Source organism: Rhizophagus irregularis, chromosome 24 (genome assembly GCF_026210795.1).
Source record: "Rhizophagus irregularis chromosome 24, complete sequence".
Classification (NCBI taxonomy): Eukaryota; Fungi; Glomeromycota; class Glomeromycetes; order Glomerales; family Glomeraceae; genus Rhizophagus; species Rhizophagus irregularis.
In genome coordinates this window covers 597,108-612,832 of record NC_089452.1, presented here as the reverse complement: position 1 = coordinate 612,832, position 15,725 = coordinate 597,108, and the positions used below count along the sequence as shown (strand labels likewise).

The following is a 15,725-nucleotide window of genomic DNA, read 5'->3' as shown; positions in this document are numbered from 1 at the left end:
TTTTCTAATATATACAGTATATTATATATAAATAATATATTGAATTGTGATACTTAAAAAAAAGTATGAACGGAGTTCCCGTTATACTGGTATAATAACAATTAGTAACGGATTTTAAAAATTGCATGAGACAGTATACTTGCATGGTATAACTAATATTACTATTTCAATTAATAATCTTGAATTGCATCTAAATTAAATTGATAAAATCGGAATGATTATGCGATATTGATAATCGCGAATCACGTAACAGCTGTAAACACCGCATCTGAGTCACAGTTAGTAAAAGTGCGATAGCGTAATACATTTCTAAGCCTCATATTTTTTTTATATATATATAGGGGCATTTTGTTTCTTATGGTTCTGCAGTTTTATTACTGTTATCATTCTTCTTTTAGTTTACGCACCACGAACGAATATTCACTTGTTTTCCCTTCTCAATAGAGCTTGTATTGACGCCACCAGAAACAATCTGACGACTATAAGACTGGTTTGTTCCATATACAAGGAAGTAATGAATACTCAAAACACTATTCCCACCGAACTTACACTTTTCTCTTGAAGTCTTTATTCACGCTCCAGCTTCTAGTTCCGTTTCTTCTCGTTCTTATGCGGATCCCTCTTTTACTACTAGAGCTCCTTGACTCTACAAATTTTTTGCAGCTGCCAATAGAAGGTTTGTTTTTTCCAGATAAAATTGTTATGAATAAATAAATAATAACAAATATATTATTTATCATTATAAGAATTGCGTAGATCATATTAACTGTAAGATTCTTCGAAGACTACGGCTCGGGTGTGGACTCGTGCGTCGGCGGTGTGTATGTCTATGTATTTTTTGCTCCCTTTCGTTTACCCCTTCCTTTTGTTCCCTTTCGTTCTCCCTTTTCCCTTCGTTTTCCCCTCTCCCTTCTTTCCCTTCGTTATTTCCTTTTCCCTTTCGTTCTCCCCTTTCCCTTTCGTTATCCCCTTTCCCTTTCGTTCTCCCCTTTCCCTTTCGTTCTCCCCTTTCCCTTTCGTTCTCCCCTTTCCCTTTCGTTCTCCCCTTTCCCTTTCGTTCTCCCCTTTCCCCTTCCCCTTCGTTTTCCCCTTTCCCTTTCGTTCTCCCCCTTCCCTTTCGTTCTCCCCCTTCCCTTTCGTTCTCCCCCTTCCCTTTCGTTCTCCCCCTTCCCTTTCGTTCTCCCCCTTCCCTTTCGTTCTCCCCCTTCCCTTTCGTTCTCCCCTTTCCCTTTCGTTCTCCCCTTTCCCTTTCGTTATCCCTTTCCCTTCGTTATCCCTTTTCCCCTTCCCCTTCGTTTTCCCCTTTCCCTTTCGTTATCCCATTTCCCCTTCGTTATCCCTTTTCCCCTTTCCCTTTCGTTTTCCCCTTTCCCTTTCGTTATCCCTTTCCCTTCGTTATCCCTTTTCCCCTTCCCCTTCGTTTTCCCCTTTCCCTTTCGTTATCCCATTTCCCCTTCGTTATCCCTTTTCCCCTTTCCCTTTCGTTTTCCCCTTTCCCTTTCGTTTTCCCCTTTCCCTTTCGTTTTCCCCTTTCCCTTTCGTTATCCCTTTCCCTTCGTTATCCCTTTTCCCCTTCCCCTTCGTTTTCCCCTTTCCCTTTCGTTATCCCTTTCCCCTTCGTTATCCCTTTTCCCCTTCCCCTTCGTTTTCCCCTTTCCCTTCGTGATCCCCTTTCCCCTTCGTTCTCCCCTTTCCCTTTCGTTATCCCCTTTCCCTTTCGCTATCCCTTTTCCCTTTCGTTCTCCCCTTTCCCTTTCGTTATTCCCTTTTCCCTTTCGTTCTCCCTTTTCCCTTTCGTTATCCCTTTCCCTTTCGTTCTCCCCTTTTCCCTTCGTTCTCCCCTTTCCCTTTCGTTTTCCCCTTTCCCTTCTTTCCCTTCGTTATTCCCTTTTCCTTTCGTTCTCCCCTTCCCCTTCGTTTTTCCTTTCCCTTCGTTATTCCCTTTTCCCTTTCGTTCTCCCTTTTCCCTTTCGTTATTCCCTTTCCCTTTCGTTCCCCTTTTCCCTTCGTTATCCCCTTTCCCTTTCGTTCTCCCTTTTCCCTTCGTTCTCCCCTTTCCCTTTCGTTATTCCCCTTTCCCTTTCGTTATCCCCTTTCCCTTTCGTCCCCCTTTTCCCTTCGTTCTCCCCTTTCCCCTTCGTTTTTCCCTTTTCCTTTCGTTTTCCCCTTCCCCCCTGATCAATGTTGCTGCACCTCAACGTGGTGATCAGGTGACAACAAGTTTTTTAAAAAGACTTGGCTAAGTCAGCAACAAATAGTAATTACATATTACATAAGTCACTTGAAAATGATTTGACTTTCCATTGTTTATTTGTTTTTAGGAAGCACTTGCGGTTTTTCTCTAATTTTTTGTCTTTCTTGTCTTTCAGTTAAAAGCATTTTAGACTTATTTTTGTCGATTGTGTGATAATAGAAAACCTAAACAAACATCTAGCAATGGATGGATCTCTATTTACTAAAGAATTGCCATATTCAAAGAATACATCTTTATTTTTAGATTCTTCAATTTTTCAAAGTACTGAAATGCAAGCTTGAGTATCCTTATTAAACTCATACGATGCATTTCCTTTATCAAGTTCTTTATTAATGATCAATTTCACAAACATAAAAAGCTATTATGCTTACTGTTCAGTGATTAAATCGATTTGTTCACTTTATTAATTTATTAAGATTGATTTCATATAAATAAATAATTTGCTAATTTTTTAAGACTATTTGATTTTGCAAGTTTTTCCATAATAACATTCTTAGAACTAGCACATTGAAGAAATCAAATTTAAACAATGATTTTCTATGTTTTAAACTACGGAAAAAAAAAATTATCATAATTAAATATTGGTTTATAAAAGCCATAGGATCATTAAACTTTGTTTACAAAATTTAAACGTCATAGTGTTTCAATTAAGCCTGTGAAAATTATACAATTAATATGGGATGTTTATTTTTTTATCAAATTGATAGAAACTTTTATCGCTAGAAACGGAATCTGTAATAACTATATGTAAACTTAAATATTAAAAAGTTATTAAGCAACTCAATTTTGTCATGAGCGTACTAAAAAATTTTAAAAATAGATAAGATGTTATAAATAATTCGCCCAATTGAACATTTTATATCTTTAACAATCTCGCTCTTATAACTTGTACTATAGATCACATGACATTTTAGTTGCTGCGTTACAAATTAAATAATAATATATCCAAAAATTTTTTATATGATTTATTATTACTTTGTATCATAAACCCAATGTTTCACTATAAAAGATTTTAAATATATATTATATCACAATCACAATTGGATTTTATATTTTTTCTCAATTACACATTTCTCTTTCTATAGAAAAATTTTCATATATTTCAGAAAAAGAAAAGATAAAGGCACGATTTGTTTTGTGCAATGTAAACAAAGTTTTCTATCTTTTATAAAAAATTTTAATAATCATTTATGTACTGATAATAAATCGAAACTATAGTGCCGGCCAGAATTACGAAATTATAATCACGTGACAAAGTTTTAATTCTGGCCGGAATTATAAGCTTAAGGCAGAGTTACCATCGATCACTGATATTCAATAAACGTTTTATTTTAAATGCAAAATCATAAAATTTAATAATCAAATGATTTATATGGTAAATTTGTGATTATTGGAAAATTTCCACAAATTTAATGATGCAAAACGATTAATCGAAATCGAAAATCGAATTTTAGAATCGAAATTTGAGAAACGATTAATCGCGATTAGTCGATTCTAAATCGATTCTAACTATGGGAATCGATTCCAATCCCTACCTTCCAAAGCAAAGTACAAGTGTTTTATTAATTACTCAATTTTTCGACGGATTTTCTTTTTATTAACTCTAACAAATTATAGCCAATTAAAGAAATGAATAAATTTGACAAGTAAGCAGAATTTTTTTATTTACAATATAATATTTGGAATCTATAAAAATATCGTATTCTGTATTGTATGTAAAATGTTTGGTATTTCTTTATCGCTTCTTTAAACGCTGTTCTAATTTCTTCCCTTTTACAAACAATCTTTAATTCACCAGCTGCTGGTCCTTCATTTGGATTGGCATTCATACTTTTATAAGCTAATTTCTTATAAAATTTAGGAGTTCCTTTTTTTTATTGTAAAAGGTGGTTTTCAAACGATAATCTGTCATAATTACAAAAGCTATAAATATCAGATGATGATGTATATGATTCTCCATTTAAGACTTCTGGTGCAATATATGGTACTGCGTATACTTAATCGTCTGGTTTCATTTCCACTATAATTCTACTGATGAATCACTTAATATTCAATTTTTTTTTCTCTTAAAATATTGCTAAAATTATTTGAAAGATTATTTCTCAAATTTCCTTTGTCAGCAAATTCTAGTTAATCCATAAAATAGTAATCCATAACCTTCAATGTATTTTAAGCTATATTCGCAACAAATTAATAATTTAATGATTTTTAATATTAAATAATAAAAATAAAATTAATTAAATTAGGAAATAAAATAGTATAAAACGTACTTCATTTAAATATTTGTGTGTCATATTCTGTGATCCATTTAACCTTATCAAAGCAACTTTCATCATTGGGTTTAGGGTTTTCTTTTTTATAGCTTCCGTCATCATCTTTATAATTGATATACCACTAATCCATGTTACAGAATACACTTTGGCAAATCCTCCTTCCCCCAATTTCTTTTATATCTGTAAATCTATCAAATGTTATTCAAGAAATTCATCAATATAATCTTCATCAACTTTACTTATTATTACATCATACATCGTATCTCATGGTTCATCCTTTAATTATCCTATATTTGACATTCTATACACTAATTCTTCAGTAAAAGGTTTTATCTGATGAGATATTTAATTTGTTAAACTCGATTTTCATTGGTTAATTTTGAAATTTAATTTCACTGTAGAATAAATTTATTTTTAGGAAATTTTTATTATTATTATTATTATTATTTTATTTATTATTTATGTTACCATGAATTCAAAAGTTTATTTTCTTTCGGGGAATATTTTTCCGACGCAATGATCTGCGTTGAGTGAAATTCTTAGTTTTTGCAAGGATTCCTCAAATAAACCATGTCAATAAATAAATAGTAAATAAATAAATAGTAATGAAAATAAATGAGAGAGATTGGTCTTACAGAAATTTAAGATTGTAAGAAGCAGGTTTACTATGATACTTAAAATGTACTTTAAATTAGACTTAAAATATAATTCTTAAAATATAATTAAAATTTTAACATCTGCAGAATGCATTTTACCAATTTTACCAATCCAGCAACGCCAAATGCATTCTCTTAAATTATAATAATTTAATTACATTTTAGATGTAAAAAAAATGCAATTTTAAGTATATTTTAAGTATACTTTAAAATTTAGATATATTTTTAGTAAATTTTTTTTTCATAAGGTTATCAGCGGTTTGATCCAGAAATAAATTAGTACGCAAATGTGACAAACTGAAATAATTTACACCGACTCAGCCAAACATCGCCGTAAAACCATGTACTTGGAACTTTTTTGGCTCGACAATTTCGTGGTACGTTTGTTGACAAGTCACGTTTATCGCGCTTAAACGATCCTAAAAAACCCTTTATCTCAGAAATTATTTATTAAAAATTTTCTTATTTAATTATTTCATCATTTGATTACTTTTTGTATAAATAAATTATAATTTACAAAGTTGAAATTTATTTTAGGATATGGAAATATAGATAAATTCAAGTATATTTTCACCAAACCTTCAAAAAATGACTGATTTAACAATCGCCCAAAAGTTCCGGAATACTGTATATGTAAAAATGTATGACATTAGTATGACGGTAATTCAAAGGACTAAATTAATTCAGAGATGAAAAAATGCAGTAATATAATATACAATATTTGTCAATAACAAATTTGCTAGTATAAAAAAACTTTCTAATATTAACTCATTAATACAGAAAGATTAATAAGCACTTACTGCATACGACAGTGCATACGACTAAGTCTCATTATTACTTTAATGTAGTAATATGCTTGAACTTTCATCTGTATTTCATCCGATGGAGTTATAAATGATTTAATATACCTACTTCTTAGTGTTAACATAAATGCAGATTTAATTTCAGGAAAGATATTGATATAGATACTCATCAAAGTATTGGTTGCAATACGCGTTGCAACGTTGTATTGGATATATGTATTTATTTTGTTTAATAATTATGAAATTGATAGAGTAGTGAGTTTGAATTTCTTTCCATAAAATGGAGCTTTTTTGAAGTATTTCTCAATCTCTACACTTCCAGCTTTCCTTTAACAAACTAATAATAACTTTCATGCTTCTTTGCAATTCCTAAATCCTCTATCAAAGTAAACTCGGTAAACTTGGTATCTATTCTACGATGCAAATAAGCTTTTAGAGAATCTTTGATTATATAATTGACACATTCAGTAATCTCTTTGCCAGTAACTTCAAAATCGGAAAACATAAGCTAGCTCTTTCTTTGATAATAAAGTATAAAGCGAAGCGGGAATGTCAAAAATATATAATATTTTCTAACCTTTACTTTATTTCACTGCATTATAAAAAGATAAATGTAGCTAGAAGCATCTCTTGTCAAATATTGTATAGATGGGTTACATAAAAAATTATAATACTTGTAAAGAGAATAAAAGAGTTAATATTTGCGGGATATTCAAGACTATACAGTAGTAGTAAGAAACTTAATGATTTATGGAGTCGTTACTATTGCCATCAATGTTATTAATTTTATAAAATGTAATGGCCAATTTTTAATTCTCGGATTCTGTTCCTAAGAAAGTGATTTTCTTTGTTTAATTAAATTTTTTATTAACAATAATTGGTTCAATAGCAAACTTCTCATTACCTTTTAAAAGTTTCGGTCAGGAATAGATCACGCGATACTACAACAAGTCGTACTGCGGATCCTCATTTAGTAATTAAGCGCGTTAACGCCATTATAAAATTATCGTAAAAAAAATTTTGATCTCAAAAGTCGAACCGAAAAACTCAAAAACAACAAATAAAATGTAAGAATGCAGTCAAATATTTTTTAGAATTATAACAATGAAAAAATGAAAAATTTATTAACAAGCAATTTTTTTACGTGAAACTTAGCATGCGTAGTAAAATAAATATTCTAGGTTCACCGGTCAATAATTGCGAAGATAGTATTGTTTCTCAACTAAAAGAGGATAAGAAAAATGTAAAAAGACTTAAGAAAGACGACAATAGAAGTGATAATAAAACAAATATTAATCATGTTATAATAGGTATAAAAGTATATATGGATAACGATGAATTGAAATATATTAAAGATTTAATTTTTTTTTTTTTTACTTAAAGAAAAAATAGGTCCGCAGTTTCTGGATGGTGTCACGAAGCTTACATATGTTCCGGGATATAATGGTGATTATATTCGATTCGATGAAATAATTCAAAAGGTATTTTTTAGACTGATTATCTTTTCGATGTACTGCGATTTTATCTAACTTTATTTTTCTTTCTCCGGAAGAATCAATTGAAAAGCGCGTTTTTTTGCGCGATGACTATAGAATTTTCGTGGCTACTTGAAAATTTACCAAAAAACATAAGTATAGTCGTAGCTAAACATTGGGATCCTGAAAATGGTGATTCGGTAACTAATTTTTTTTTTTAAAAAAAAAAAATTTTAGTATAATTTTTTTTTAAATAATTTAAATGATTTCCTTTTGTCACATTCAGCAAGGAGTATTCTGTATACCCAATACAAATATATTATTAGTTCATCCTCCAATGTCAAGTATGGGACATGGATGTTTTCATGCTAAATTAATGATATTAATTTATGATGAGTGGATACGTGTCGTCATTTCTTCTGCTAATTTAATTTCTCATGATTGGGAAATTTCTGAAAATATTGTCTTCATACAAGATTTCCCAAGATATAATGAAAATAATATAATTAATAATGATCTTCACTTGTTTGCGAAAGAATTAAAAGATTATTTATTAGCTATGGGATTAAAATCTCATATTATAGATAAGCTTCCTCAATATGATTACTCAAAAGCAAAGGTAAAATTTAACGGTTGTTATTTCTTATTATAGTTATTTATATTTCGATAAAAAATTTTATCATTCAGGCGATTATTATACCTTCCATACCTGGAGCCTATAAGGGTATTGATGATGTAAAGAAATATGGTCATGGAAGATTATCTCAGATCGTAAAGAATATTTGTGAATACGAAGATGTTGAATTAGAATGTCAGGTATTAAAGTATATCATTATTGATTTTTTTTATTTTAATTATTAACTAATTTTTTGGGGAATAAATTAGTCTTCATCACTTGGTTCGATTACTCCAGAATTTTTAAATGAATTTTATAGGTCAGCTAAGGGTCTTGATCCGTATATTATCCCAAAACAACGTAAATCAAAAAGAGATAAAGAACAATTTGAAGAGAATGAATCTCCAGGACCATCGCAACCATCGCAACCGTCACAATCACCACAAGCGTTACAACAACCACAACCGTTACCTCCTATCACTATTGTTTTTCCAACTAATAAGACGGTTTTGAATTCAAAATATACATTTGCGGTATATATTATTTTGTAGATTTTTATTAAAAGTAAAATAGTTTTATTTATTGACGCGTTATGTGTATATAGGGAGCTGGACCTTTGTGTTTTTCTAAGAAATGTTATGAACAAATAACATTTCCTAAAGAAATTTTAAGGTGAGTTATAATATTAATTGTTTATAACAGGTTAATCTGAAAATAGAAACTATTTATATGTTTATTTGCTGGTTAGGAAATGTGAATCGAATAGAAATGGAATATTAATGCATACAAAAGTAAAAAAAAAATAAACTATTTTTTTTCTTACAATTTATATTTTTGACTTCACATATTCACAATTAACATATAATATATCAAATTTAGTTCTTATTAGCTAGATTTATTCGGCCATCACCAGATCAATTAGAGGAGAAGCGATTGTTGGAACAAGAACAAAACCGACAAATTAAGATTAACAAAAGAAAGATTATCAAAAATAAATATGATAGTGATGAATCTGCAACTGATTCTGATGTAGCAGATGTAGACATACAAGAAACTATTACGGAAGAAAATATTTTAGATTTATCACAAGATACTGTAACTGATGATGTACATGATGTACAAGGAGATAATAACATCGTAGGATGGTATTATTGTGGGTATGTATCATGTTTAAATGCATGCATTTAGTAATATTTATGTTAACTAATTCAATTACTATTATTATAGAAGTCATAATTTTACAGAATCCGCTTGGTAAGTTGAACCAATTTATTATTATTATTATTAATTTTTTTTTTGAACTCAATAATAAATACAATAAATAAATTAACATCCCTTTAATTAGGGGAAAACTCAATGTATCAAGAGATACAAAGGAAATTCAGCTAAAAATTTATAATTGGGAATTAGGAATATTTCTTCCGATAACTAAGTTACGTGATGATGATGATAAAGAAAATAATATAGGTGAACAAAGAGATTGGTTTAGAGATCATGGGGTACCTGTGTCATACAAAAGACCTCCAAACCCTTATGAAGAAAGTGATATCCCTTGGGTGAGTTTATTAATTAAGTCTTTTATTATTAAAAGTAACTTATATATTAATAGTATTTTTTATGGTCTCTAGTTTTCTCTTGGGTGGTAATAGATGTCTAGAATGTCTAGAGTTATAAAATAGAATATAAAGTAATGGCAAGAATATTAAAATGATAATTATAGAATAAATATATATTCGCTAGATTTAATATTTTCAGAATACTCCAATTATTATTAACTCTAAGATAATAATCTAAAATTTATTAACATATACAATAAGAATATTTTATTTTATTTTTTTTTTCTGATAAGAAAATATAACTTACCATTATTACATGTAAAAATTACATAGAATGGGTGCTGTACATCGGTATAAGAAATATCTTCAAAACATTATTAATACATTAAATTTTTCAATCTTCAACCTAAAATTATATATAACTCGACTATTTAATAATTCACATCAAATAAACAATTTCCTCTTCGATTAAATGATTACATAGTTACCATAGGAGCTGGACCCAAATCATCTTTATTATCATTAATTTCATTAATTTCATTAATTCCAGATTTTCTTCTATCTTCATAATTCTTCAAGTAATCTTCTAATTCATCAAGTGAAAGAGGTAAATTTGAAGGTAGCCTTATAGCATACAATCTCATGATATGCCTGGATATATTTTCCATATGTATTCACAAGATTGTCAAAGACAAATTCAAATAAAAGATGAGCAAATAAAAAACTCAGTTCAATAAAATAAAGGATATCTTCTAACTCAGCTTCAAATAATTCCCACCATGGAGGTGACGTTGGTAATTTGACTTGAGCTATCCTTGCAGCTAACCATATAACAGCACAAGCAATTGTTGCAGGCTGATAACATACGTAAACATTTGTTCTTAACCTGTAGTGATTATAAAAGTTAGTTAATTGACATAATTCAAGTAAATAGGAGAATTAAAAATTTTACTCACGAATCATTAAGATATCCCCACGCTTTTTGAGGAATTGTTTCATGATCAGTTAATTCTAATACTTTTAAGTAATTAACCATTAATCCATATGGTAATTGTACATGAACATTAAATCCCAATTTCTTTAGTATTTGCATTTCAGCTATTACTAACGCATCTTTCATTTCGTAAAATACCTTTAAAATTCAAAAGATTGTTTTTAATAAGAGTAATAAGAAAAAAAATTGAAAAACAATAACAATAATATCTTACTTGTCCTAAATATTCTAATGGTTCATTTGGTTCATTACGATAACGTCTTATCAAATAGTTATAAACATTTATTAAATCGCGAATTTTACATGGCGATTCTGAAACCTTTGAAGCCAAGAATAAAGCCCCCATACCTATGTCCTTTCAAAAAGAAGTTTCTTTCAAAAATTCTATTTTTTTAAAAAAAAAATTGTTTCAAAATATTTCGAATACAAACCCTAACGGAGAATTTTTTTAATGACGCGACATAAAAAAATCGTTGAAAAAGTACTTGTGCAGTAGCCATAGCTACCTGCGGTCTAAATAATAATATTACTATATGAGTTTAATCCTCAATAAAAAAAAGAAAATTTCAATAATTAGTTACAATCGCAAGACAATTCCAGCAGATTGAATGAAATCGCATCCTAATCTACGAAGTTCATCTTCTAATTCTTCGGGTATATTATCCTTTTTTGAAGGTGTGGTTTCTAATTGTTCATAAGTTAATATAGCATTTTGTAAAGAAAGTTTTGACATTTTTAAAGTTCGAGAATTTGATGCACAAACAAAAATATATAATTGCATTGTATCTATTATAGTCACGTGACTAAAGTTATTAAGGAATGATAATTTTATGTTTGTAATTTTTAGTAACTTTTTTATTTAACAATTATACAAAAAAATTATAATAAATGGTATATTTCTAGCAATTAATATATATTGAAAAATATTAATTCAAAGAATTTATCCTCTATTTATAATAATTCATTATTCATTTTTCTTAAAAAGCTATTAATCAAAGAATTTTTCTTGAATTTTAATAGTTTAACACCTCAAGGATATATTAAAATTAACTTTAATTTTAAGTAAAATTACATGCAAATTTACCTGCAAAACATTCATAGGGATAGTGGGGAAACAATATATATTAAATAGATTTATCGTCTCAATTTATTCCTGTAAATAACTCTCGAATTACTTTATGTATTATTATTATAAAAAATTACCAGTTAATACAAAAGAAATATAAAGGATTGTAAATTATCTATTATTATAAAATGATAACATTAAAAAAAAAAATCTAATCTCAATTTTTCCAGACGAATTATGGTTACTTTTCTACTTTTCGCATCATTTTTGAATCACCATTATTTACTACAAATACAACTCCATTTACACCATTTAAATGATCGTTTGATCGACTATTTTCGTTCGATGTACTTGGATGTTTAATCTTAATTGTTTCGTATTCTTCATAATCAGCTTTATCTCTCAGCAATCTAACAATTTCTCTCAACTGTTTTTCTGTTTCATTATCCCTTCCCCACATTCTGCCAAGATTCATTTCGGCATCATCAATAGGTCTCCTTCCCCATCTATCCTTAGTCTCTGTATTTATTTCAGGTAATGACAAAAGATACTGAACAGTCTCAAGACAACCTTCAGCTACTGCATGATGTAATGCTGTACGATGATCAAATCCAGTACGGTTTATATCTATTCCAGCATCAACAAAATGTTTAAGTAATTCTACATCGCCATTCGCAGAGGCACTTTTTTTTCCAAAATATACATAATTTGTTAGTATTTAATTATTATCAAAATTTATTTCATTAGTAAGTTACTTACGATATTGCCTGAAACATTACATCATTAATTTCTGCATCATTAAAATGAGCTCCTGTTTCGCGCAATGTATGAACCACATGTTTGTGTTTGTTTCGTGCTGCTTCATACAAAGGTGTATGACCAAATCTATCTCTCATATGAACAGACGCTCCGTTTTGCAACAAAAATTTTACTATTCGATGATGTCCTCCTGTACATGCAATGTGCTATAAAAAAAATTATTTAACTTTATATTGGATAAAATTAAAGATATTGTAATTTATATACTTACTAGAGGAGTTCTTCCATCATAATCCATACAATTCAACATTAACATCATCCCTTCATAATTCTCTGATAATAGCAGCATCCCGTCAAGATCATCTGTTCCGGCCGCGGAACATAGCAAAATTGGATATAAAGATTTTTCCATTAAAACCTTCTCTTGCACATCCATCATTAATGATGTATCTTTCACAGCCGCTTTGTTTGCATCCGCAGCAGCATCTGTTCAAATATCAGGAATCGTTATTAACAACAAGCCACGGATAATAGATAACAATGTTATTATTATTCTTTAAAAAAACTTACTTATCATATTTTGTATTATTTTATGAGTGCGATTATGAAATGTGAATCTAGGTTTTGGAGCTACAACTGTCAGCTCCCCACGAAGGTTCCTTGTCATTAACTCGCGTACTACTGTAGGCGAAAACCGATTTTCACTAAGTAAATATGCAAGTTTAACCAGCGCACACTAATAACAAAGAATAATAAATTAATAAATATGATCTTTTAAAAAATTATTTCTATGGAAACTAAGTAAATACCTCTGGAGTCATATCATTTCCAGATACAACACCAACTTTACGAAGGGCTTTCCCAGTCGCATACATGTCGGTTACGATTCCTTTTTTGCATTGCGTGCAATTTACAATAACAACACCTCTATCACTAGCAGATGCTAAAGCCCTCATTATATCATCTCGAGTATTAGGCGCGTTTCCAGCTCCGTAAGTCTCTAAAATTAAACCTTCTATCGGTTCTGCTAATAATGCTTTCACAGTTGTTTCTGTTATACCGGGAAACAATCGCAAAGTGCCCACATTTCGATTAAGTTTTTTATGCACCTTAAATTTAGCAATCGAAGACGTCCTTACAACCTCTGCCCAATTAACATCTAAAAGAAGAATTTTTTTTTGAGCATGTGATAAAATAGGTAATTAATAAACCATAACAGATCGAATTTCTTACTTATATTTATCCCAACTGTAGCTAATGGAGCTAGATTTGGTGAATCGAATGCATCGAAGTCGACTGTATTCATTTTCAAACACCTATTTCCACGGAAAAGTTTGTTGTTGAAAAATAAACATACTTCTGGTATGACATAATGACCAGCAATTGTAAGTGCACCCAAAAGATTTTCAATGCCATCATTACGAACTTCGGATATAGGAACCTAATAAAAAAGAATTAATATCTTTATTTCTATATCAATTACAAGAAAAAATAAATTATACGTTTTGGGTCCTCCTTGTTTGTTGTTCTCTTATTGATCTTATTGATAGTGAAATAGCGGCTCTTTCATACCTGTGAACCTGTTAATATAACGGTTTTACTGTTTTTTTTTTTTAAAAAAAAAAAAATCATCAATCAGATATGTATAATAATAAAAAAAATTAATTGATATGATATTTACCCTAAATCCTCCAAAAGAAAACTGAGTGCACTAGCAGTATACGCCATTGTATCCGTGCCTATTCGACAAATGTAAAGAAAATCGTTAATCGTTAATTATGATTCAGAAATTAATTGCAAGGAAGGTAACTAACCGTGCAAAATTATAAAGGCATCGAATGACTCATAATTCGATTCAATATCAGTTGCTATGCGTATCCAATCTTAATTGAAAAAATTTTTTAATAAAAAATTTAAGCTGATTATAAAATATATTAAAAAAATTTTTATTAAAAAGTACCATCACTAGAAATATTACAAGAATCCAGTAGAGGTACATATTCGATTATGGAATACCTAAAATTGTAGAAATATTTAAATAACGAATTCATTCGTCAGTTCGGTTTTATATCATTATTACTTTTATTAAAAAATTAACACTTACCTTATTCTCTTTCCTACCAAAGAAGGGGGTGATATTAAACAACGTTGAGAAATTTCAATATAATCTTCTTTGTTTGGATCTTTGACAGTAATTTTGACTGTGGGATAAGCCTCCTCTTCAGTTTGATCTTCCGAGTTCGATGATGAAAAACGACGAAAATTCAGATCATATGTACGATCATGAAATCGAGACATTCCCGCGAGAGTTTCTGTAAGATAATCTGGCACCTAAAACATAAAATCACGTAAACAAAAAAGACTTCGAAAATTAAACCCGATGGATCTAATTCTTTAGATGACTTACCGGGACATATCCATGTTTCCTTGTATTTTTCATACCGATAGTACCACCCGTGTAAATAATCAAAACTTGTGATACGTCTATATATATGATAATAAATTTACTGCTGATTTTTTTTTATTTTTTACAACATATAGTATAAATACTAACCTCCTGTTGCCATATCACCTCTTGGCTGATGAAGTTGTATCGAAACGGCATCATTGTATATAAGAGGTTGGTTAGCGGAAGGTCCGTATTCATCTTCAGAAGACGAATATCCAGACATTGGCGAATTTGACCGCACAAATCCAGAATCAGGTAGTTCTAAGTTATCTATTTTCCTTTTCTGAATACTCATTTTCTTATTTTGGTTAACGACTGCGGATTTTCCAAATGAAATTTTTTTCGTTATTTTATGAGCAATTTTTGAAAAAATTTGGGTTTGAGAATCTTGAGGGTATTTATTTAAAAATTCAAAATCATTATTACTAACGGGAAAATTCTTTTTTGAAGGCTTTGTTTCCATTTGCCTGAATTGAATATTTTATATTTACTAATATATTATTGGTAAGTTCAAACAAAAATGACGCGCTATTGTCGTGGGAAATGTGGAAAATACAGGTGAATTTGCAGATTTGTTTGTGGTCAAAAAAAATAAATTAAAAAAAGTGGTAATAGATAACGAGCATAAAAGCCCAAATGTGGTAGGTTATTCAGGTTAGACAGGAAAGTTGACAAGCTGATTGCTGCAAAAATTGCGAATTCACCCGATCTATTTATATTTATATGTGACTAGAGTGCAAAATAATAAACATTTAAGTTGTAACTTGCAAACAATAACGAGGCTACATACAAGAAAGCAAATTTTGGACATAGCGTAGCCTACA

The 15,725-nt window shown here is 29.8% G+C and overlaps 3 protein-coding genes across 4 annotated transcripts; 1 reads left to right on the top strand and 2 right to left on the bottom strand.

Annotated features, from left to right (window-relative positions):
* Window positions 1–6,729: 6,729 nt before the first annotated feature.
* On the top strand, window positions 6,730–9,723 carry OCT59_015862 (uncharacterized protein; the record flags this gene model as incomplete). The annotated part of the gene is made up of 14 exons (XM_066132093.1): window positions 6,730–6,781; window positions 7,020–7,053; window positions 7,142–7,296; window positions 7,370–7,467; window positions 7,539–7,661; window positions 7,748–8,080; window positions 8,149–8,277; window positions 8,347–8,610; window positions 8,682–8,749; window positions 8,826–8,868; window positions 8,957–9,234; window positions 9,305–9,331; window positions 9,423–9,633; window positions 9,706–9,723. The coding sequence occupies 14 exons, from the start codon at window positions 6,730–6,732 to the stop codon at window positions 9,721–9,723; spliced, it is 1,833 nt and encodes a 610-aa protein (XP_066003118.1).
* Window positions 9,325–11,360, bottom strand: OCT59_015861 (uncharacterized protein; the record flags this gene model as incomplete). 2 transcript variants are annotated; one of them, XM_066132092.1, is made up of 7 exons in its annotated part: window positions 9,325–9,739; window positions 9,941–10,039; window positions 10,122–10,519; window positions 10,590–10,765; window positions 10,842–10,982; window positions 11,059–11,140; window positions 11,209–11,360. In XM_066132092.1, the coding sequence occupies 5 exons, from the start codon at window positions 11,358–11,360 to the stop codon at window positions 10,228–10,230; spliced, it is 843 nt and encodes a 280-aa protein (XP_066003117.1). In that variant the 3' UTR covers window positions 9,325–9,739; window positions 9,941–10,039; window positions 10,122–10,227. The 2 variants fall into 2 exon arrangements, with proteins under 2 accessions (XP_066003117.1, XP_025181757.2); XM_025323448.2 differs by lacking the exon at window positions 9,325–9,739 and having other exon boundaries at window positions 9,822–10,039; window positions 10,122–10,303; window positions 10,383–10,519.
* Window positions 11,361–11,779: 419 nt separating this feature from the next.
* Window positions 11,780–15,364, bottom strand: OCT59_015860 (uncharacterized protein; the record flags this gene model as incomplete). The annotated part of the gene is made up of 13 exons (XM_025315955.2): window positions 11,780–12,376; window positions 12,453–12,658; window positions 12,724–12,938; window positions 13,023–13,188; window positions 13,262–13,611; window positions 13,686–13,893; window positions 14,025–14,052; window positions 14,134–14,191; window positions 14,267–14,335; window positions 14,413–14,468; window positions 14,557–14,783; window positions 14,860–14,936; window positions 15,007–15,364. 13 exons carry the CDS (start codon window positions 15,362–15,364, stop codon window positions 11,935–11,937), a joined length of 2,460 nt encoding a protein of 819 aa, XP_025181756.2. The 3' UTR covers window positions 11,780–11,934.
* Between the last annotated feature and the right edge of the window lie 361 nt (window positions 15,365–15,725).